Source organism: Halichoeres trimaculatus, unplaced genomic scaffold (assembly GCF_033239565.1).
Source record: "Halichoeres trimaculatus isolate MK-OKI-2021-1 unplaced genomic scaffold, fHalTri1.1 fHalTri1_scaffold_2, whole genome shotgun sequence".
In the NCBI taxonomy this organism is placed as follows: domain Eukaryota; kingdom Metazoa; phylum Chordata; class Actinopteri; order Labriformes; family Labridae; genus Halichoeres; species Halichoeres trimaculatus.
In genome coordinates this window covers 39,848,806-39,872,993 of record NW_027437180.1, presented here as the reverse complement: position 1 = coordinate 39,872,993, position 24,188 = coordinate 39,848,806, and the positions used below count along the sequence as shown (strand labels likewise).

Below are 24,188 nucleotides of genomic sequence, written 5' to 3'. Positions count from 1 at the left end.
TGCTAAACTTTTAAAGTGAAGAATGAAACCAAACATTTGCCCAAAGCTGTGTGTGGTGAGGAGGAGGAAAGAGGAGAATCTGGTCTCACAAAGTCCAGGATTTCTCCTGCAGTAGATGTAGTAGACGACTTGCCCGTCACATTCGATGTGTTTTAAAGGCAAACAAATCACCCAAGTGTTGGATTTCAATGTGAAACAAAAGGGAAGCTTCTGAAGCTCATTTGATGCACCTTAAAACACTTTTTTTATCTAATCTTTACCCCCTGACCCAAATATCAAAGAGGTGTGCCCTCTTTATGAAGCATTTATCGAAAACAAACTTGGTGGAAATGTAAAATGAAATCCAAAGTAAGATCAATTTCTTGTGAATTTCTTGTCTCCTTTGTTTCTACAGTAGCACGGAAAGGACAAACGACAGACATTTGCTTTTTTGTATTGAGTGAGAAGCAAAATGCAGTCTCATCTGGACAGCTCCAGGGTGAGATTTATGCCACTAGAAACTGAATTAAATTTGAGAAGAATGAGCTGACAGTGAATTTAACCTACTTGAAAATTTAATTCTGTATTTTCTAAATGCAAAATTATAAAATTCAATTTCACTTCTCACTTTTCAGATTCACTTTGCAAACTTAAAATGATTCATAGCAATTTTTATGTAGAGGAATGTTAGCTGTTTGGAATCATAGTTAATATGGTTTTTTGTTTTAATCAAACCTAATTATTCAGTGAACTGTGAAAATGAATCTGAAGTTTGCAAACTGAATATTGTTTTTTTAAAAGAAATATAAAGTTGGATTTTTTTAAGTAGGTTAAATAAAATTTCAAGGCAAATGAATTCAGTTTCAAATCCAGTTTTTAATTCCAGTTTCTCGTAGGGATGTTCAAAACCACTTTTTTTTTCAAACCGATTTCAGTACAAGTACTCAAATACCAGCACAAAATAAAACACAAAAAACTCTCTCTGAGTTTTAGATTTTTTTTTAACAAATCAACAAAAGTGCAAAATAAAACTAACAACTTTCAGAGTTTTAGTGATTTTTTTTTAAATAAACTGAAGAGAAAAATAAAACAGTTTAAGTGTCAACTCTCCCTGGTTCATTCATGTTGTCTGAACAGGAGCTGACACCAGTTGCTGTGGTGTCAAACTACAGCAAGTAGCGCCAACTACTGGTGAGGAAGACTTACTCAGCGTAGGTTTTTTTTTTTTTTTTTGAGCATCGGCTGCTGGTATCGGCAGCATTCGCGAATACAGATACCTTGACAAAAGGCTGGTATCTACCCGTTACTCGATACCGATATCACTAATCGTCCATGTTTGGTTTCTAGTGGCACAAACCTCAGCCTTTAGTTATTGATTAATGATGTCCCAAAAAGGGATGCACCTATATGAAAATTTTGGCCAATACCGATATCCAATATTTTTATTATTGTTATGGCCGATAACCGATATTTACTGGTATCAATATTGGTTAAAAAAACAAAAAACAAAAAACAATCTGAGATGATGTGTGAAGTAGTTCAGAGAGAAAGAGATTATTCAAGATGCTCTGAAAATAATGGCAGCCAATGAGCAAATAATGGCAGCCAATGAGCAAATATTGGCCGATACCAATATTGATATATTGTGCGTCTTACTTTTTAAAAATTAAATGTGAACCAAACATTTTCCCTCATCTCAAAGCGTCAACATTTTTAACACGGAGAGAAATCAAAAGCATAATTTTAAAAAACAAGCATTTCAGATTTATCTCATGCTTCCTCTTCTGGTCAATCCCGTGCTTTTAGCTAACCACAGCCTATGACTTTATTTCATTTTTTTCTGTTTTTGAGGCTAAAAATTCAGACAACCTTTAAAGTTTTGTCGTGTTTCAGCCTCACATTAACACGGAAACAGCGTCTTAGCCGACCTAAAACGCAAACTTTTAAAAACAGCCTCCAGAGTGCTCTTAGCATTCACTAACACACCAGATGATCGCCTCAACTCTGCTTCAGCGGAGATCTACCTAAAGCTGCTTCTGGACAAGACAGTTACAGTGCCACCTACAGGCCTGGCATGCTTACTACAACGTTTTTTTCCCTGCGGTTTTGGGTTTTTGGGCCTAACATTTCTCCCTGATCTCTTTGCATTCATCTCTGGATGGCCTTAACCCTGTAACTTGCTGCTCAACCATTTGGAAGAGGATTTTTTTTAAATCTCTATATCTGCTTAAAATATGAAGGGTGATCCCTACAGCTTCAAGAAGTTTTTCTGAATTTGTGATTTCTGATCTGTTGCAGTTCAACAACAATACAAAAAATACATATTTTAAATTTATTAATTACTTTTTTTTTTAATGAAATGATTGTTTTTCATTTTTTTTGTTTAATTTTTTTTATTTCAATTTTTTCATTTTTATTTATTTTTTTATTTGTTTATTTAAATATTTTATTTTTTCATTTTCATTTTTTAATTCTTTTTTCTTTTTTTTCATTTTAATTGTTTAATTCTTTTAATTTTTTTTTTTAAACCACAAACTAAATTTTTTTAGAGTCAATGTGCTGTGGGGTTTTTTTTTTTCTATTTTTTTTTCATCTTTGTCTACTGTGTCTACATGGATTAAAGCTCTACTTACCTTTAATTACCCCCTAGGAATAAACAAAGTTCAAAGTTTTTTTTTAAATTTGGAATTAAAACTGAAATAGACTTAATTTTCCTTTGCATTTATAAAAAACAAAGTTAAAGTTAAAAAAAAGAGGAAGTTAAAGGGTTAACGTCGTGAAAAGGTTGTTCTCACTTTCTGGTTTTTAAGTGGAATAAAAACGCCTTGATGCAGCTGAATTGAATGTGGATGAAACCCGGGGTTTTTCAGGAGCAAACCAGGGTGATCAGAGGGTAGTTGAGAGTTATTTGGAGGGAGGTAGTCGAACAGTGAGACTACAGCAGGAAGAGGAGGAGGAGGAGGAGGCGGCGTGATGCACAGCAGCGTGAATGAAACTCACCATCATCCATTAGACAGCTTTGTAACATTTTCCACAGGCGCCACTGGTCGGCCCCAGGATCATATACCTCGAACCAGGACGAGCCCCCGCGCGGGCTCGGAGGAACACTATTCTCTCATTGAAATGTTTGGGAAACATTTCGGCATGTTTTACACACCCACACACCTGCAATTACCTCGGTGGTCCAAAGACAGGCATTATGCTTCATCTTTTAAGCTACATCAGACGAAGAAACAGTGAAAACTAAAGCTACGGTAGAAACGTTTTCCTTTTGAGAGCTTACTAAAGTACTTCTGTGTAAAATTCCTGTACATCGCTATAACGCTCAGTTTGTTCTTTGTTGCTCATGTGATTCTTGGATGCAGAAATAAGGCAGATAAAAAAAAAAAACTTTAAAGTGAAAAGAGCCATTCGGAGGAAGTTAAACTTGGTTGAATAACTATGACAAATCAATGATTTTTATTGGGATTTTTATCGAGTGTTTGGTTGTGTTTGTCTTTCGGGGCTCTGGTTAATAATAATAATAATACATGGGAAGTGTTTGTTGCTTAAAAAAATAAAAATAAAAGCTTTTCTCTCAGCACTATATAAAAAAAACTTTCTAACGTTTTAGTAAAACTAAATTAATCATGAAAATGTACAATCACCCCTTCAAGTTTTGACAAAGTCAAACTGTGGTAATGTTAATTATCACATTAATATTTATTACAATTTGATCTCTATGCACAGTTCAGTTTGCACATCAGTATACTTAGACCTAGATGTTGTGGTCCCCTAAAGTATTTGGCCGAAGATTGTTTTTTCCTTTTTCTTTTCACACCTCAGAGGTGATCTTAAAAAGACCTTATGTGTCCCTGCTTTTTGCTCATTTTCCTTAATGTGTGTCAGTCCGAGCATTATATGATACTCAGTAGTTTACTTAAGCTTTGTAAGAGCCTTCTTCTCCATATGATTTCACAAGATGACCTCCCTAACCGGTGAAATATTTTTTGAGCTTGAGAGCTTTGCGAGTGATGAAAAACGATTTGACGAAAAGAAATCGACTTATTTTCATTTGATGATGAGTGAATCCGGCGGAGATCCAAATCCTTTCTCCGTGGATGTCACTGTAAATGAAATTCTTGACATGAAATGTCCCATTTCAATGTGGAAAAAACTGCTTATTTACAGGGAGCAGGCTTGGCAGCGTGCGTTCATTGGCCTCTGAACAGTGCATATTAATTTGCAGACTCAGTAAGTTTGTTTCAGCCGGCGTTGTGGTTTAAAAAAAAAAGGAAAAAATAAAAAAGATTGAGTTTACGGGAAGCTGGCCTGAAACGCCTCCAACTCACTGTCGCTTATAAGCTATATAAAATGTTTTAACGCCAAACCGTTGGTGCTTCTTTGGAATATTTACCTCATTTGCCAGTTGCCAACACCATGCTGCGGTCTGGGTTTGGTAAATAAGCAGTGTTGAGCTGTTTCAGAGGTTTGATCTCTCCTCAGCAGTAGACGTGGTTTTGGTGCATCTTGTCTGAGGCGGACCCTTGTACAGTACTGTAATATGTGTGCTTTGAAGCCATGTCAGCGCATTGTATCGTACTGTGTTATGCCTTTTCTTGTCTTCTGTTTCTTTGTTTTATCGGGAGGGAAGTTGATAATTGTTTTTTCTACATTAATATTTCTTTAACAGAGGTTCAATATGTCAGAAGAAGAAACAGTCATTTTATAAAAAAAAAAAAAGAATCACTTGTCATCGTAAAACCACATCTTTTATGTATAAAAAGACTAAAGGCATGGTTTTAACTTTTTCTGAGAACTTAGATGTTGTACTCAATGAATTAATTGAATTTTAAAAATGAGTGATTTCAAAGATTTCTTTCTCCAAATAAAAAGTCTTCTATGGCTCTCAGGCCAACGGCGTGGTGTGGCTTTGCATTTCTTTACTGTCTGTGTGTTCATGTGTTTGTGAATTTCAGACTCGCGCTTCAAAGTCTTGCAAATAAAATATCAACCACCAGCAACTTAAGTGAAATCACCATCCATCCATCCATCCATTTTTATCTGCTTATCTGGGGTCGGGTCGCGGGGGCAGCAGCCTAAGCAGGGAAGCCCAGACTTCCTTCTCCCTGGCCTCTTCGTCCAGCTCTTCCGCGTGGATCCCAAGACGTTCCCAGGCCAGCCGAGAGATGTAGTCTCTCCAGCGTGTCCAGCGCCGCCCTGGCAGAATCCAACCCTCACTGGAAACGAGTCCAAACTCTGGCACCGGTCGTACAGGGAACTGACGGCTAGTAACAAGCAGCCTGACCCCCGTACTCCCGGAGAAACCCCCACAGGACTCCCCGAGGGACACGGTCGAATGCCTTCTCCAAGTCCACAAAATACATGTGGACAGGTTGGGCAAACTCCCATGCACCCTCGAGGACTCTGCTGAGGGTATAGAGCTGGTCCACAGTGAAATCACCAGTAAAACTATAAATGGGAAAGAGGTAATGTTTCTGAGAGCCACTGATGAAAAAGAAATCATTGATACCATCAGAGGATTTGAGAGAAAAAAAATCAACTGACTGTAACAACGTTGACATAGACTGTGTGGTCAAACCCTTAACTTACATCTGTAAATTACAAAAGTAATACAAATCAGGAGAGAAACACACACTCTCCAATTACAGGCCAACATCTCTGTTGCCACAATTCTCCAAAAACCTTTGAAAAAAGCCTTACTTTAGATTTATCAGCATTTAAAACCATTTTCAAGTTTTGCCAGATTGCAACAATTCAAATCCTTGGGCAATTTGATGTGAACAGCTGTGAATTACAGAGTCGTCAGCATAAAGGTGGTAAGAGGCATTTTGCAAGTTTATTCACATAAATTGTGAACAAAATGGGTCCCCAGACTGAGCCTTGTGGGACGCCTTTTGGACCTCAAGAAAGGAAGAACTAACTCCAGCCATATGAACACACTGCAGCCTATTTACTAATCAGTCGGCAAACCAAGCGACAGCTTGTTTAGAAACCCCAATCTTAAAGAGAATTTTTAACAAAAGACTGTGATCTACAGTGTCAAACGCCTTTGAGAGGTCAGGAAACAATGCAACACAAAACTTTTTAGAGTCCATGGCCTCAAACACGTCATTAACAACTTGAAGGGCAGCAGTAACGGTGCTATGCTGTTTCCTAAAACCTGACTGAAGAGGGTTCAGAAAGTTGTTTGACTCTAAGAATTTCTTCCTTCAGTTTCTCAAATACTTTTGCCAAAATACATAATTTAGAAATGGGTCCATAGTTATTCACGATTGAGGGGTCGCCTCCTTTTAGCAATGGCAGGACAAAGGCAGATTTCCAAACTTGAGGAAGTGAGTTCATCCTAAGGCTCAGATGCAGACTGATCTGATGGGTTTTTTTGACATTTACTTTAGGAAATAAAGTTTCTCTCTTCAAGATATAAACCTGAGATATAACCTGTGACCAAGGTTGTAAAAGTTAACTCAAACGAAACTAAAATTTAAAATACATTGCAGTTAACTCAAACTAATAAACACTAGAAAAGAAAACAAAAACGATAAGTAAACTAAAACTGTATCTTATGTTCACAAAACTAACTGAAACTAACTAAAATTAAAGACAAAATTTCCTTAGTTATTGTTTTTGACAATATTAATAGCCTTTAGGATTTAAATTAATCCAACACATTTTCCCAACCAATTTTACAACAGTTTTCGGCAGTTGTTAGCGCCGTACGGCACCATCACAGCGACGAACTGGGACGAGCTTATTTACTGCACTGACTGGCTGTGCTCTGTGCTGCGACGAAACGTAGAGGAGCAATGAATCAGAGCATCTGTAACAGTTTAATTGTTACAGAGTCCAAGTTTTTATTTATTGAAGCTCATATTATGTTGTTTTTTTATAATTTATGTTAATATTATTTTAATGTAATTTATGTCAACATTATTTTATATAATTGATGCTTATATTTTTTATACTAAGTTTATATTATTTTCATGTGTTTAAGGCAGCAGCCAACAGTTCAGTATCAGCATTGACTGAGCAGTGAGCTCTATGTTGGACTGGAAAATAAACATTATGACAAAATATTTACTCTGACCTTTTTGAATCCTGCACCTGGTTAAGAAGGTATGAAAAACTAAAAGTAAACCGAAACTAAACTAAAACTTAACTAAAACTAAGCCTTGTTACAAAAATTAAAACTAAATAAAAACTAGAATGCCCGCTCTAAAACTAATCAAAACTAAACTGTAATGGAAAATAAAATGTCAAAACTAAAACTAAACTATACTGACAAATCCAAAACTATTATAACCTTGCCTGTGACTCTACTCCACAACCTTGTGGCTCGACTCGACTTGACTTACCCACAACAGAAAAACTCAAGACTTGGACTAAATAATTTGCTTCTCGCTTGGGAGTTTAAATGTGAAAGGAAAGAAAAGAGCAGACCTTTAAAGTTTGATCTGTTGACGCTGCAGTCGAGACAGTGATTAAAAGTTGTATTTAAAGGGAATAAATTCTTTTTTTTTTCCATTAAGGTCCGAAAAACTAAAAACTCAACAAACTGAATCTCGTCATCTGCATAAAATGAAAACTTAAGATCATGCAAATATCCAACATAAGCAGCTTTTGAAATGTAAACCCTGAAAGACTTCCCCCATCCCTCCTCTCCTCGTCATGTTGTGATCTAACCTTCCTATCCAACGTACAGTAGTTTCTTTGTCAGGTTCAGGACTCCTCTGAAGTTCCTCTCTTCTGCTCCATTTCTCAAAATCCCAACAAATTTATCACTGAAACAATGAGAAATCTGTCTTTTCTTTTCTCCTCCTGACGGCCCATAGATATCCGTCTCTGCCTTTTTGTCTCTGCCACCGGCTCTTTGAAGGTCTGGCTGGTCGCGGCTGAACTCTGGCCAGAAGGCATCTGTTACTCAACAACATCTGTTCCTGCTACTCTCTTTCTCCCAGCATGCCGAGGGACACGCAGCCTCTCCCAAGGGTGGCCTTTTGTGTGCCCCATTGTCAATTCCATCATTGTCTGCTGAAGTCTGTTCCCATAATGCCGCGGGGTTATAAACCCCCTCTGGAGGCCACCTCCACCGGGCTGATGATTTACAGTTATTTGTGTCTAAAAACAATCAGGAGGAGTAATTACGGTGAGGAGGAGCGCTGAGGGGAGTCCAAACATCCCAAACGTTAGCTTAAAAGAAGTTTGCACAAACTGGGGAAGCAAAGTTTTCTCTTTTCAAAGATAAAAACAAAGTGAGAGGAAGACGTAGCAGGATTTAAGGTTGGCGTTTCTCTGCATTGACCTGAATCTTCCAGCCATGAATTACCTGACTGTCTTTAGGAGGAGAAATGGGAGTGGTAAATCTAGCGTAGGGACATTGTTTTTTATGAATAGGACCCCTCTCCGGTCTCCAGGGAGACACTTTCAACTTCTGGCAGTAGCCAACAGTGCGGGCATAGAAAAGCCCACTATGGGGTCGCCAGGGGAAGACAACAGATGTTACTGATTAACTTTGCTCACAGACCCCTGAAGAAGTGTTTTTCACCGCGCTCGCAGATGGACAAAACAAAAGTTGGACGCAATTAGAATTTCAGGTTTAGCAATATTTATTTGGAAAAATAGTCTTGGCTAATTCCTTCATTCAAAAACGGTAAAGGAGACAGTAACATAACAATTTGTACAGTACAATCCCTCTTAAATAACATTTCTTAAAAAAGTCCCATTGACCTGAAGTGCCTTTGCAAATATTATCATTAAAAAAAGCAACTTAAATAATCATAACACAAACATCACAAATATACAATACGAAATAAAAATAACACAAATCCTTAAATTAACTTAAATTAAATCATAATTTTAAACTTTTTTCTTGATTTTTTCTTTATTTTACAAAAAGGACAATCTGTATCAAAAAGCAACATTTCATTTTTTTTAATAAGACAAAATTTTTTCGTGTCCCGAAAAAAAAGGAAAGGAAAACAATTGAACAATACTATGTCATAAATGGTTTGGAGGGCTCAGGGAAGAAAACGCACTTCAGTTAACACAGTGATCAAGTATACATACAGTCTTCAGCGATGGGTGCACAGCCCATGAAGAACAGGCCAGTATGGCCAAACATCCACCGTTTGATGCAGTTCCTGCGCTCAGCAACGGCGTGTGGGTTAGAGAAAAGGCCTGGGTGCAAATGTTGCAAAAACAAAACAATCGTAGCATCGCGCTCTATCGCCACGAGACAGTGTCCGCGCATAATTTAGTACTTTTTACCCCCTTCAACCCCCCGATATAAAAGGCAGAACAGAAAGCTAAGTGGCAGTTTACTTTCACCGTAAACTTATTTCTCTTTTTTTTTTTCTTTTACCCCGCCAGTTCTTATCCCACAGGCCGCCGCTGCCTGCGCTTAGTTTCCAGTAGAGAACCAGCTCACTCTGAATATCAGTTAAACGTCTCAGTATCAGCAGCAGTCTCAAGGCGGGACACCTCCCCCTAGGGTTTAGAGCAGCATCTGAAGGAGTATAAAAACTCTCCCATAGAGCAAATGAGCAACGGGCAGCCCATCGGTGGCTCGTTACACCTGGAGACACACAGGAGACAAAAACATCAGTGTATGTCCGCGCAGAGAAACACAGACATGGAGACAGAAACACCAGTGTGCGTCCACTCAGAGTGACACAGACATGGAGACTAAAACATTATTGTGTGTACACGCAGAGAAACACAGACATGGAGACTGAAACAGTGTGTGTACACGCAGAGCAACACAGATATGGAGACTGAAACATTAGTGTGTGTACACGCAGAGAAACACAGACATGGAGACAGAAACAATAGTGTTTGTCCGCGCAGAGAAACACAGACATGGAGACAGAAACATCAGTGTGTGTCCACGCAGAGAAACACAGACATGGAGACTGAAACATTAGTGTGTGTCCACGCAGAGAAACACAGACACAGAGACTATAACAGCGGCGAACTCTGACTCACCTCAGTTGCAATTATACATTCGTCCTTTTCCTCTGACATCACAAACACAGATTTGTACTTGGTGTCCGCACATGCAGACATTTCTGGGGCATTCTTTTCTGACGCATCGCTTTAAGAGAGAAAGAAAAACTTTGTTAGTGTCATCATTCTCAATTCCCCTTGAACTTTCAGTTAGAGAGACTGTTTCTTTGGATTTTTACCATTTTAAACGTTTGCTGCGTTTCTCCTCGAACTCAAACGAGTCCAGGGATTGGCACTTGTCCTCGCAGGCCGCCTCCAGCATGGCCTCCTTGGCTGCCTGCTCGTAGTTGACCTCGTGTACGAGGTTGTAGTCTGCGGGCGGATGCCGGCTCTTGTAGCTGCTCCTCCCCGGTGAGGACCCTTCGTCTGGGTCAGCGCTGCAGAAGTCCATCTTCTTGTTGATATTTTTGACACCCGGTGTCGGCAACATGCTGACCGCCAGGTCCCTGTCACTGCGGTGACAGTTGTTCGTTAGGTTATTTATTGTCTCTGCCTCGCCAACAGTTTCTACGGGAGCACCGCGCTGGGCTTTCGATCTGAAAAATCCTACGAGGACGGCGCAGCCTGCCAGCAGCAGCAGCACCAGCGCCACGCCGGACACCACGGCGATCCAGGGCACCTCTGACCCACGGATTGCGGCGTGCTCTGGGAGCAAGAACTGGCAGTTTCTGCCACCATAACCGGGAACGCAGGCGCACACGTAGCGGTTGTTCCTCTCATGGCAGGTTGCACCGTTGTGGCACGGGTTGTGTTCGCAGCGGCTGATGGGTGAGCTGCAGTTGCGGCCGGTGTATCCTGGAGGGCAGGTGCAGGTGTAGCCGTTTGGACCTTCTTGGCACGTCCCACCATTTTGGCAAGGGTACATGGAGCACTCATCACCTGTGTGGTCGCAGTTCATGCCGGTGAAGCCGTCGGGACACTGGCACAGGTAGGAGTTGACGAGGTCTACGCATCTTGCACCTGAGAGCAGAAACACGGGGTTGAATTTTTGTTGGGTTTGAAGACCAGGAACAAGAAGTGCGGACCAGGTCAGGTCGGTCTTACCGTTGGAGCAGGGGCCTGAGGTGCAGTGGTCGATCTTCTTCTCACAGTTGAACCCTGCGTACCCCGTGGGGCACTGGCAGAAGTATCCTCCGTCTGGGTTGTCGGCACAGCGTCCACCGTTAGAGCAAGGCCCGTCAGCGCACGTCATGGCGCTCAGCTCGCAGTTGTTGCCGTAAAAACCGTGAGGGCAAGTGCAGGTGTACGTGTTTTCCAAATCCTGTCAGGGAGGAAACAGAGAAACATGAAGATCTGTTTGCAGCTGTCGGTGAATCGGCTGAATCTGCTCCGAGTGGATGGACGAGAAGTGGCCAGTTGCCAGGATGTATGCTGTAAGTTTTATCCCCAAAGACCACACAGTACTTACGGTGCAGCTTCCTCCGTTGCGACAGGGGTTTCCAGCACACTCGTTGACCTGGATCTCACAGCTGGCCCCAGTGAAGCCCGGCTTGCAGGAACAGGTGTAGCTGCCTTGGCCTGTGTTGCTACAAGTGGCTCCATTCATGCAGGGTTTGTGGTGAGTGCAGTAGTTGAGATCTGGAGAGACACAGCAGCACATGTGGATTAGCCACAGCACAACACATGGCGGGACAACAGCAGCAGCAGCGGACAGAATGTCTTTTTGTCCTCGGACACACTTGTCCCTTTCTCTTTGCTTCCAGGGGTTTTTGTTTCCTGCGGCTGCACGGCCGTCTGTCCTGGCTGTTCATCTCCTGACAACTGCTGCTCTGTTCTTCACGCTTTTACTACAGCCTTTCATGTTAGCGCTTTATTTTGATAATCTACCGTCTCTGTCCCGTCTTAGACTTTCAAACCTCACAAAACACTTTTGAAGGATTAAAGACCAGAGCAGGCAGAAGGATCCTGAGCTGGACTCTGTAAGATTTGGCCTTAAGAACATGAAACTTTGCAACTTTTGAACGGTTTTAAAGAAAGATTTTCCAAATGAGGAAGTTACTGCGCCAACTTTCAAGACTTCCCACCCAGAACAACATGTCCACTTTCTATTTTCCACCTTTCTTGTGCCAGTTTGCCACAATTCAGTGATTTTAACACAGATTTGGCAATAACCAAGGAAAGAACTCACTTTAACTTTTTTACGACTACTCTCGCAAACATTTAGTCTTTCTTTGATCTTGTTTAACCCTAAAACACAGATTTGGCATCGATAACATTCAAAAACATTCCTGTTTCAACCGGTTTGCTGCTTTCCAAATCTGTCATTTTGTTACCGACCCTACTGTAGAATATCATACTGTGACGTATCAAAACTAATCTGAGAGTATTGAGTTTTGTTGTTACTTATCTATTGCAGCTTATTCTATCTTTATCATATTGTAGTGTAGTGGATTAGGTTGTGTCTGATCTAACATTTTGTTTCCGATCAAACCCCTCATATCGCACCTCATTACTTCTCATTAACTTATCGTATCAAATGGTATCATTACATATATTCTGTTGCGACATATAGAGGATTGAATTGTGTCAAATCTGATCTATCGTAAATTTTTAACATTTTTTCTATTTTAACCTTCCATCACATACATCGTTTCATATCATAATTGGTAGCCTGCCCTATCATAACTTACTGTACCGTGTCAAGCCAGGAAGAACTATGTCGGAGCAAACCCCAAGTTAATGTATCGTGACGTAACATTGTGTGTCGTATCATATATCGTTTCGCTTCATATCATTTCATATTTAATCACAACTGATCTTGTGTAAAACACAATGTACGATACCGCGCCAAATCACACTTAATCATGCCACAGTTAATTGCATCACGCTGTATCTGAACAGCTGCTCTGCATTGTACCGCACTTTATTGTACCGTACTTATCTTGTCAGGCATGATGTACCGCACTTTATGGTCTCACTGTTTATCGTGTTATGTTGTGCGTTATTCCATCATGTTTTATCATAAAACACTTTATCCCGTCATGCTATATTGTACCGCACTTTATCCTGTTACACATTATTGTACCGCACTTTTTCATATCCTACTTTATCATATCACACTTGATCATGTTGTGCTGTGTCGCGCGTAATTTTATCCTATTTTAACGTGTCACATTTTAGTATCCCGTCACACATCGATGTACTGCACTTTATCATGTTGCACATCATTGTACCGCACTTCATCGTATCGCACTTTATCATGCCGTGTCGTGCATAACTTTATCCTATTTAATCGTATCACACTTTATTATCCAGCACTATATTGTGTCACGCAATGTTGTGTTGCAATTTATCCTGTTGCACATTAGTGTACCGCACTTTTTCATATCTTACTTTATCATAATCACATTTGATCATGTTGTGCTGTGTCGCGCATAATTTTATCCTATTTTACCTTATCACAATTTTGTTATCGCGTGTCACACATTGTTGTACCGCACTTTATCATATCGTGCATAACTTCATCTTTTTTAACCATATCAAACATTATTATCCAGCACTTTGTCGTGTCACGTATTGTTGTGTTGCAATTAAATCTGTTGCGCATTAGTGTACCGCACTTTTTCATATCCTACTTTATCATAATCACACTTGATCATGTTGTGCCGTGTCGCACAATTGTATCCTATTTTACCGCATCACATTTTATTGTCCTGTGTCACACATTGTTGTATTGCACTTTATAGCATTGCACATTATTGTACCGCACTTTTTCATATTGTACTTTATCATATCGTGCATAACTTCATCTTATTTAATCATATCAAACTTTATTATCCAGCACTTTGTCGTGTCACGCATTGTTGTGTTGCAATTTAACCTGTTGCGCATTAGTGTACCGTACTTTTTCGTATCCTACTTGATTGTATCGCAATATATTGTGGCGTGCCATGCATTATTCTATCGCACTTTATCGTATCACTTTATTACGTTGTGCTTTATTGTGGTGCACATAATTGCAGTGCACTTTATCGTGTCACAAATTGTTGTACCGCACTTTATCGTGTTGCGCATTACTATGACTTGACTTTGTATCATGTTTCATCGTACCACATCTTCTAAACAGCAGTTTGCGATCACCTTCACTTTCCACCATCTTTTCCTTTCTAACCCAACCTGCCCGGTCTGAACACCTGGACCACCTCTTTAACCACCAACCAGCCAATCACAGCTCTCCGTTTTCCTCTTCCTTTCCTTACCTTGGTTGCAGAAGAGTCCTCCCCAGCCCTCCTGACAGTTGCACTGCCAGGGCTGCTGGCAGGTCCCGTGCAGGCAGCCTGGGTAACGAATGCACTCGTCGCAGTAGCGTCCCTTGAATCCCACTCTGCACCTGTTGTTGTTGTCCAATTAGGAGGGAAACACCGGTCAGTCCACTCACATTACCTCATGTGTCCCACTAATTAATTAATGCCCCAGTGAACTGCATGCTGCTGGAAAACTCACTTGCACTCTCCGGGTTTCTCACAGAAGCCGTGTTCTTCATCGCAGCCTGGCAGACAGATCGCTGTGGAGGAGAGGAAAATGATTCAGCGTCAGAAAAACACTTTTTTAAAGTGTGTCTCACCTCAATCCCCAAAAAGTCATTAAAATAAGAGCAAGGAGGGGCTCCTAAACCCATTAGCTGCTACCTTAAACTCAATCTCCTTATCACCGTGGAAGAATTTTCTGCTTAACATAGTCCTGAGACAAAGGAGGGAGTGTGTGAATGTGAGAGTACACACACACTCACACACACAGACCCCCTCAACCCGCCCCACCACCCTCTTTTTTTCTTCTTCGCTGCGGGTCAAAACTCTTTTATTCATTCTGTGCGCACACACACACTCACACACTCCCCTTAATGTCTCGGATTGGGGCAGATAAGAGTGGACAGCTGGCGAGTGTGTTGCCAGTGCGCGACAGCTGCTCCATTGTCTCCTCTCTGCCGGCAGCTGCCCACTTCAAACAATACCTCCCCCGCCTCGGCCAATCAGAGCCCGGCCCACTCCGAGAGTAACGAATCGGAAGGTAGCATGTAAATTTATGGCACGCGTGAGATTATTCCCAAAAACTTTCCTTAGAATAAATCAAATGGTCGTGTGTGTGTGTGTGTGCGTGTGAGGGGAGAAGGAGGGGGCGGCGAGTGGTGTTTACGCACAAGTTGCCTTCTAACGGCACTCAGGGGATCTGATTACAGACCCAGCACAGAAAGGAACTTTTTATCCATCACATTCATTAAAAGGAGCATCACTTTTTGTTCATTTAAAACGAATTTTAGAGTTGTATCTCAAAGCACATCCTCCACACGAAAGATGGAAGTGTTTTTGTGCGTAAAAACATATTTTAAGATTGAGTTACTCACGCTCGGTGCAGTACTGTCCCTTCCATCCAGCGTCACACACAATCTCCCCGCGCTCCCCGCAGGTGAAGTGCCCGAAAGCGTCGTCCCTGGGCCGGCAGAACACCGAGCAGCCGTCCCCATAATAGTGCTCATCGCACACGAACCGGTACGAGTACTTGAGCTCCGTCCTGCCGCTGGTGTGCAGGTCCTGGGACCACTCATCTCCCACCGTCAGATGCCTCTGCGTGGCCATGATGCTGATGACGCGGTCTGGGTTCTCTACAGCGCGCACGTGGAGGAGGGAAAAGGGTCAAATGATGAGAAAGTGTGCGAATGAGGTCAGAGAGAGAAAAGGAGACGGTGTTCGTTTCCTACCTGTGGTGAGGTCGTCTTTGGAGTCGGCGTGTAATGCCTCAATGATCAGCGAGAAGGTCCCCTGGGAACACAAATGGCTTCATGAGACAGGTGGCCAGCGGAGTGTGTGTGGCGATAACATCAAGCAGAGGCCCGAGGCGGTTGTGCTGAGAGCAAACACTCTACCTAACCTGATCCTCTGAAACTCAACACCTGGAGACGCAGCGCGCTCTCAGCCTGCTCAGAAATCGTGCCAACGGCGCGTTTTTACGCACGGATCTGCCCCAAAAAAGGCGCGATCCCGCTGCTTTCACCTCTACTGTACTGAAACAAGCATGAATGGCTGCACTCACCGGCCACGTGAAGCCGAAGTTAATCCGGATGGGGTTGGTGAACGAGCTCTCCGGGATGACATCGGGGACTTGGAAGGAGTTGGAGCCGAGCACGGGCGTCACAGCGGCGCCGTAAGTGCAGGGAGGCTCCGGAGACGCGTTGGGCTGGTAGTGCTTGAGACAGATCTTGAAGAAGGTTTGGCACTCGCACTGCTGCTGGAAAGATGAAGCCAGGCCTCCTTTACAGCAGTTTCTGTTGCCCTGTACTCCCTTCTTGTTCAGGAACTCCTGCAGCTTCAGCTCAAAAACTCCCGAACAAAACCCCTGCGGAGGAAAGGCAACTTCTCATCAACTGGGGTGAAGAAAGAGGAGCAGAGGAGGGGGTGAAGGCTCATTGTTTGGAAGAAAAAGAGGATCAGAGTCTTACCTGACACAGCAGCATGGACATGACGGCGAGAGTCAGCAGGATGGCGCGCCCCATATTAAATAAATACATAATAAATAATAAATAAATAAAATAAAAAGTCTCGGGGCTCGGCGTGTCCTCAGGGTGCCTCCTCCTGTTCAATCCCTCTGAGGAAGATGCATTGAGCACGTTTCTGTCCGCTCACGGGCTTCTCTCATCAACTGTCAGCCGCGCTGCTCTCATTCATGTCCCGGGGAGGAAAAAGGAGGATAAATCCCAAACCTTCAAAAGAAAAAACCCACAAAAAGGAGAGGTCGTTCGCTTTGTGAAGTTCAAACGCAGAGAAGTCCTCCAGTTCCGTTATAATCCAGTGCGTAAAGAGAGGAAAAGATGCTTCCTTGTTTCTGTTTTTAGGGGAATAAAAGTGACAAATGTGAGGAAGTTGTTTTTGTGAGAGGTCTTGGTCTAACCCAAGGACGGATTTGTCACTGGTCCAACATGCTTCCTTCTTCCCTCTTGTGTCTTTTCTCACTCTGAACTGTGCGTCTGTCTCCAGCCAAGGCCGCCTGCAGCCCGTTATATACGGCCTGACACATGCTATGGTAATAACATGCAAATGGCCCCCTCCTCCTCCTCCTCAGCGACTTCACCTCCCAATCTGGCCCGGCTCTCCACAATGGGGTCCTAGGCAAGGACCCCAACAGCCTCCTCTTTTTTTTCTCCTCTCCCCCTGCAGCAGGGCAGCACTCACTGTGTTAATATCTGAGGCCAAAATGGAGACGTGTGAAAGTATTTCAAAGAGGAGAGAAAGAAATCCGCATCACCTGTTGAGGACAGGAGTGATGTGTCACCTCCTGTTTCTCTTTTTGGAGGATCACTCCCTGATTGAGCTGAAATGTGACTTTTAAATGACTTTTGTGAGCCACAGCTCCCTGAAATCCACCCGAGTCGTGCCAGATTTCTCCTCCTGACAGGATGTTGATGATGCGTTTGAGTGATCCCTCCAGCTGTGGCCTCACTCTTTGTTTTTAAGCCTCCTGAAGCTGAAATCAACATAAAAATCTGACAGAAGTGACTCAAAACTTCCCAAAAGAATCAATGAAGGGAGAAAATGTTTTGGTTTCAAACCCTGACTCAGTTAATTGTTCACCCTCCTCCTCCTCCTCCTCTTCCTCCCTCTTTCTCCACACACTCACACACCCCTCTACATTTTGGTATTTCTGGTTGTGGGAAGAATTTGATGCTTTGAATCGACTCAAAAGACCAAAGAAAACATTCCTTGGCAGAGCTGCAGTGTGTGTGTAAGTGTGTGTGTGTGTAAGAGTGTGTGTAAGAGTGTGTGTGTGGTGAGGTAAACGACTTGAGGGGCTGGACTTTTCCTCCTTCTTTTCCTTCTTCTTCTCATTCTTTTGGCGAAGATTAAAAAAAAAGGAGAGGAGGAAAAAAACGCGCGTGTGTGTGTTTGAGGGAGGCGCGCGCACTGGAGTCGCTCGCGTGGCCAACATGAGGGGGAACTTTTGTTATTGTGTGTGTGTGTGAGTGTGTGTGCTGGAGGAATAAGTTTGCTCTCCCCCCTCCTCAGCTGTATGGTAATTCAGCCAGCACCTGCTCTCTCCTCAATAACACTGTGCGCGCGCGCCGCTCACTTGGCTGCGCGCGCCCACACGTACACCCATACACAGCAGTGTTTCCCTCTCCACACACACTTTACTTCAAACAAACTCAAAACGTCACAAACCGTAACGCTTTCTTCTATTTTCGTGCACGAGGAGGAAAACTTGGAGTCAAACTGCGCATGTCTGAGGAGTTCGAGTTGGAGGTGGAGGTGGAAGTGGGGGTCGCTCCTTAATTAGGCTCTGCATCAGAAATGTGATTTAGCTGCTGCTGGATAATGGGGGGCTAAAGCAAGCTGTGGTCCCACACCGCGCACGCGCATTGCGTCACTGTGTCCAGATATGCGCATCACGCCTCAAACACTCCTTAAAAAAAAAAAACAACGATCCACGCTTTCCCTCTTTCCCTTTCCTCCACACATTACTATCACTTCTGGAGTCACGTGACCCGCCTGATGTGTCTGTAGTTACTTATTAGCTCCAATCAATGGCAGAGACAAACAGAGTCCTCCTCCATTAATAAAGCTGTCCATCCCTCCTTTCTCCAACTCGCTATTTTTCAAACCAAACGCCAGCTGAACTGTGACCAAAACAATTAAGCTCCAATAGAGAGCAGATGATCAATACCTGCTGAAAGAAACAGCTTTGGTGTGGAGTTTGAGATGAGTTACGGCTCCAACAGAGTCCACACACACACACACACACACAGCGGCTAACCAACACCCTGACACTTTGAAATAACTTCAGTTAAACTTTCTGCTCTGCAGCCAAAACAAAGATTTTACACCTTCCTAGTACTGGGTTGGACCCCTTTTCACCTTCAGGATGGATCCATGCTTTCATGTTGTTGAGGCCAAATTCTGAGCCTACCATCTGAATGTGGAGCAGAAATCCAGACTCATCAGACCAGGCAACGTTTCTCCAATCTTCTATTGTCCAGTTTTGGTGTTGCTGTGTGAATTGTAGCCTCAGTTTCCTGTTCTTAGCTGACAGGAGGGTCACCCGGTGTGGTCTTCTGCTGCTGTAGCCCATCTGCCTCAAGGTTGGACGTGTTGTGTGTTCAGAGATGCTCTTCTGCAGACCTCGGTTGTAACCAGTGGTTATTTGAGTTCCTGTTGCCTTTCTATCAGCTCCAACCAGTCTGTCCATTCTCCTCTGACCTCTGGCATCAACAAGGCATTTTGTCCCACAGAACTGCTGCTCACTGGATATTTTCTCTTTTTGGGACCATTCTCTGTAAACCCTAGAGATGGTTGTGGGTTAAAATCCCAGTAGATCAGCAGTTTCTGAAATACTCAGACCAACAACCATGCCACGTTCAGAGTCCCTTAAATCACCTTTCTTCCTCATTCTGATGCTCACTTTGAACTGCAGCAGATCCTCTTCACCATGTCTACATGAATAAATACATTGAGTTGCTGCCATGTGATTGGCTGATTAGAAATTTGCATTAACGAGCAGTTGGACAGGTGTAACCAATAAAATGGCCGGTGAGTGTTTAGATTTTTTGTTGGGCCTCAAGGTGGTAGCTTCACTAGAAACCTTCAAAAGTGACTCAACAGACTCAGAACAACATCACAGGTTTACAAATCATCATCAATTTATAAACTCCTCCTCGCTCATACTGCTGCTGCCTTAATTCCTGCCAGAAACATGGTGTCATTAGCCGGGTGGCCTCTAAGCTGATACTGAAGTGATGTGTCATAATCAAAAGGTCTAAGAGTCAATGTTTTGTCGTGAATCCATAGACACTGTAGTAAATTGACGTAGTCTCCCGATTTTTGAAGCATATCAGCAGTTGCAGCCATATTGGCCAATCAAATTACATCACATGGCTGCCTGTTGCAGCAGCTCTCTCTTCTTTGTCCGTTTCTTGTACTTTTTTCGTCTCTTTTTCATCATTTTGGCATTTGGAGTGGATCATTACTTTCTATGGCTCATTTGTTGGTCGTGGACACCAAACTTTTTGTGTCTTCAGTGATATTTTTACTACTTTTTCTCCTGTGTTTGTCTGGAGATCCTACATGTAACCATGGCTGCATTGTTTACATGTGAAATCAGCTGTTAGCAGCCTGTAGCATGTCAATGCTAACTGGTGCAAGACCAGATGTTTCCTACAAAATGAGGAGAAGGAGGTGAGGATGACGTGCTGGTTCTCAGGTGTGAGCTAAGAAATGACGACATGGACCTGTCCTTCCATCCATCGTTATTGGGAACGTAAGATCTATCTCCAATAAGATGGACGAGCTAGCTGTGCTAACCCAGCAACAGAGGGGATACCAGAGGGCAGAGTAGCATCATGGAAGAAGCAGACAGGATCCAGGAGACAGAGACTGAACAGACTGCTGAAGAAGCTCAGTCCTGGACCCTGTGGAGGTGGAGGCTGGCTGACTGGACAATGATGGACAAGCTGTCAGCGTCTGTTTTCTTATGGAGCTTTTTACACTTTCTTACTTTTGTTTTCTGGGTCCAACACCCCAGAGTATTTGCACATCAGCTAATTTCAATAAACAACAAAAAGACACAGTTTGAATAACTAACTCCATAAAACAAGAGGACATGACTCCCAAATGCTTGATTGATTTATTCAACAGATAAAGAGCAGATTAGACCAAGATTTTTTTTTTTTTTTTAAGTGCTAAGGGCCAAAGAAAGCAGGGACTTACCAAAAACTGCACAGCACCTGAGAAACAGCAGACCAAATGTGAAAACAGGAAACCTCCACCAGCTGCAGCCTCAGGGCCCTCAGCACCTGTTCAACAAAGAAAAAAACACAATTATAAACACGCCATGATGGCAACAATAAGGCAGATATCAACAAAATTTAAACTCAATGAGTATTAAAGAAAATGGCAAAGAGGAAATGTCTGCACATTAAAACAGGATGCCAGCAAAATTAGCTAAAATCAATCAATTTAGGGATGATTACTGTATCTGCACTGCAAAAACTGAAATATAAGAACGCGTTTCTCTTGTTATCCATTTAACTGGACTGCCTCACACACATTGTCATGAAGACGTGACTTTTAACAAGCCATGTGTTTGTTTAGGAATTAAATTAAATTTTATCAACATTTAAGTAGAGCTACACTTTGAAACCTGACAACAAGCTAACTTTGTCAGTTTGTAGCATAGTTTGGCAGCTGCTATATTTCTCTCTCCTCACAGCCCGGTGCTCTGAGACGTGTCTGTAACGTGTAACGTTAGTGAATCCTGGTTCTGTCCTACCAGAGCTCATCTACCAACTCCAACCTCACCAAGCAGAGCTAACGTAACCTGGCTCTTCATTTTATTGATAGACTCTCAAGTTTGAACAGACCACTGCAGAATAACTGCTGACTGTGGGTTGGAGGCAACATTAGCACAAACATGTTTAACTGGGTTTTATCAATTAGCTGGTGTTTTTGGATTTAGCTTTTATTTGAGCTTTTAGCTTGTGTTTTAACATTTAACTTGTTTTTTAGTAAGACCGATGTTTGAGACATTAGCCTTTGTTTTAGCCTTCACCTATTAATTAACTTTTAGCCCAGGTTTTAGTCATTAGCTTGTATTTTAGCCTTTAGCCTTTTATTTAGCTTTTAGCATATGTTTTAGCTTCTAGCTCCTGTTTTAGCTTTTAGCTCTTGTTTTAACCTTAAACATGTTTTTTGTTAGCCCACGTTTAAGCTATTAGCTTGTGTTTAGCCTTCGCCTTATATTAAGCTTTTAGCCGATATTTTAGCCTTCAGCCTGCGTCTTAGCTTATAGCTCACGTTTCAAGCTTTAACTTGTTTTTTAGTTAGCCCATGTTTAAGCAAATAGCTTGTGTTTTAGCCTCCCCCATTATTTGGCTTTTAGCCCATGTTTTAGCCATTAGCTTGTGTTTTAGCCTCCCCCATTATTTGGCTTTTAGCCCATGTTTTAGCCATTAGCTTGTGTTTTAGCCTTTGCCTGTTATGTAGCTTTTGGTTTGTGTTTTAGCCATTAGCTTGTGTTTTAGCCTCCCCCATTATTTGGCTTTTAGCCCATGTTTTAGCCATTAGCTTGTGTTTTAGCCTTTGCCTGTTATGTAGCTTTTGGTTTGTGTTTTAGCCATTAGCTTGTGTTTTAGCCTCCCCCATTATTTGGCTTTTAGCCCATGTTTTAGCCATTAGCTTGTGTTTTAGCCTTTGCCTGTTATGTAGCTTTTGGTTTGTGTTTTAGCTCGTCTTTTTAATTTTAACATGTTGTTTAGTTAGCCCATGTTTTAGGCTTTAGCTCGTGCTCTATCTCTCTCCTGTTTCTCTTTCTTCTGCTCTTCTGGCCTTTTTCTGTCTGACAGTTAGGCTCCAGTGTCCACCATCACTACAAAATTAATCACAGAAATCGTTTTCAGCAGAGAAAAACTCAGATCTCTCTTCTCTTCTCTTTACTAAACTTCATCAGCTGGCGTGGTGTTGTCATGGAGACCTGGACGTGCTGTAAATCAACTTGGCCCTACTCGACCTGATCGAGAAGCTAAGAAGTATCTTTCAAAATAACCTATATTGATGCTGATAATCTGATTTTAAAGAGTGGATTAGGATCAGGCAGAGATCTAGAAGGGAGAGTTTTTCAAGATCAATGGGTGTATTGTTGTGATTTCACCAAAAGAAAATGTGGACAGTGTCCCTAAAGTTTAAAGAAATGAAGTGTCAGGGGTCTGAGAGGCAGAAATGTAATGTGCACATGTGTGGACGCAGCTTCTTATGAGGCTAAATAAAACTTAAAAAGAATATTTTTTGCTGCGCTCTTACAAATTTTTGCTTGTTTCAACTAAAGAAGACATTTTTTGGCCTCAACATCTGAAACAAGATGTTCCATCTGGATCTTTGGGGCCACACGCTGTATGCTTTAAGTTTTTACAGTGCAGGAAATAATCTGGGAGTCTGACTCTTCAGAGTGAAAGCCCTCTCCTCTCCTCTCCTCTCCTCTCCTCTCCTCTCCTCTCCTCTCCTCTCCTCTCCTCTCCTCTCCTCTACTCTCCTCTACTCTCCTCTCCTCTCCTCTCCTCTCCTCTCCTCTCCTCTCCTCTCCTCTCCTCTCCTCTCCTCTCCTAACCTCTCCTAACCTCTCCTCTCCTCTCCTCTGTCTCTTCCCCCTGGCCAGCTCTGCCTGTTTAACTAAAGCGCTACTGTAGGGGGCTGCTGTAGTTTAACTCCTGCCCACCAGTAGCTGCGCCAAACAAAAAAGGGTGACTCGGGGTCTGACTATTCATCCATTCTGTGCGCTTTAATTTCCATTGATTGTGAATGCAGGAGGGAGGGAGGAAGGGGGTCTTCAGTGAAGGACCACGACACGCCTTCAGACGCGGACAGACCCTTACAAGCCATCTGCCACTAACCACCCCCCCTCCACATCCAGAAAACGACGTTTATGTCCCTGCTCCCCTCCCTCCCTCCTTCCCTCCTCCGGCCTGAAGCGCACGTCTCTGTGCGCCTCTGTCCACCGGCTCCGTCTCCGACACTCAACTGGAAGCATGTTAAAGGACCTGTAACGGTATGGGCCCTCCGGGGCCATATGGCGAGGGGGAAGCCAAGAGTTTTTTTTCCTTTTTTGGTCCCAGAAGAGGAGACACCACATGGTCACTCGTGGGAACGTAAACACGGCGCGCATCACACGATATCGATCATATGAAGCAGCGATCGGGCAGAGGGGAGGGGGGAGGAGGGAGGGCGCTGCTGTGTGATCATCGATTGATTTTTTCACACTGATACCTCATCAGTGCAGCAAATACTGACGCATCTTCACCCGCAGTGAAAGCGTGAGCGCAGTGAGAGGAGCTGGGGCGAAGGTGCCAGGGTTAGTAGTTCCAATCCCTGAATGATGCGCAGGAGGAGGCAAGGCAGCAGACCAGCAGCAGTGCCAGGGATGGGAGGAGGGAGGAGGAGGAGGGAGGCTCAAATGTAGGCTAGATCTGAGACCCTGAAGGAGGCAGGAGGGTTTGAATCAGCACTTTCTGAGGAGAGGCTTTTACGCACGACTTTACCCGAGTCATCCAAACGTTTACGCACAATAAAAACGTCACCAACGTGAACAAAAACACACGGGATCCACCTTATAATGAGCTCTTAATTTGCATTTATTAAATTAAAAACGTGATTTTATTTCTTTATAATCTCTTTATCTCTCATCCTGCTTGATTCTGGGACCAGAACCGGACTCTGCTCCGTGTCTGCTCC

The 24,188-nt window shown here is 42.8% G+C and overlaps 1 protein-coding gene across 1 annotated transcript; it reads right to left on the bottom strand.

Moving 5' to 3' along the window:
* Window positions 1–8,855: 8,855 nt before the first annotated feature.
* Window positions 8,856–16,933, bottom strand: dla (deltaA). The gene is made up of 11 exons (XM_074693353.1): window positions 16,418–16,933; window positions 16,012–16,314; window positions 15,680–15,740; window positions 15,326–15,583; window positions 14,428–14,488; window positions 14,184–14,314; window positions 11,393–11,562; window positions 11,029–11,245; window positions 10,164–10,944; window positions 9,964–10,072; window positions 8,856–9,553 (listed from the first exon to the last, which is right to left on the bottom strand). The coding sequence occupies exons 1-11, from the start codon at window positions 16,484–16,486 to the stop codon at window positions 9,548–9,550; spliced, it is 2,166 nt and encodes a 721-aa protein (XP_074549454.1). The 5' UTR covers window positions 16,487–16,933; the 3' UTR covers window positions 8,856–9,547.
* Window positions 16,934–24,188: the final 7,255 nt, after the last annotated feature.

Excerpts from the sequence above, each read along its gene's own strand:
- dla (XM_074693353.1), bottom strand. The coding sequence starts at position 16,486 with ATGTATTTATTTAATATGGGGCGCGCCATCCTGCTGACTCTCGCCGTC. Across the intron at positions 15,741-16,011 it reads ACTTCGGCTTCACGTGGCCG|GGGACCTTCTCGCTGATCAT; the intron begins GTGAGTGCAGCC and ends TTGTGTTCCCAG. Across the intron at positions 11,563-14,183 it reads AGGACTCTTCTGCAACCAAG|ATCTCAACTACTGCACTCAC; the intron begins GTAAGGAAAGGA and ends GTGTCTCTCCAG.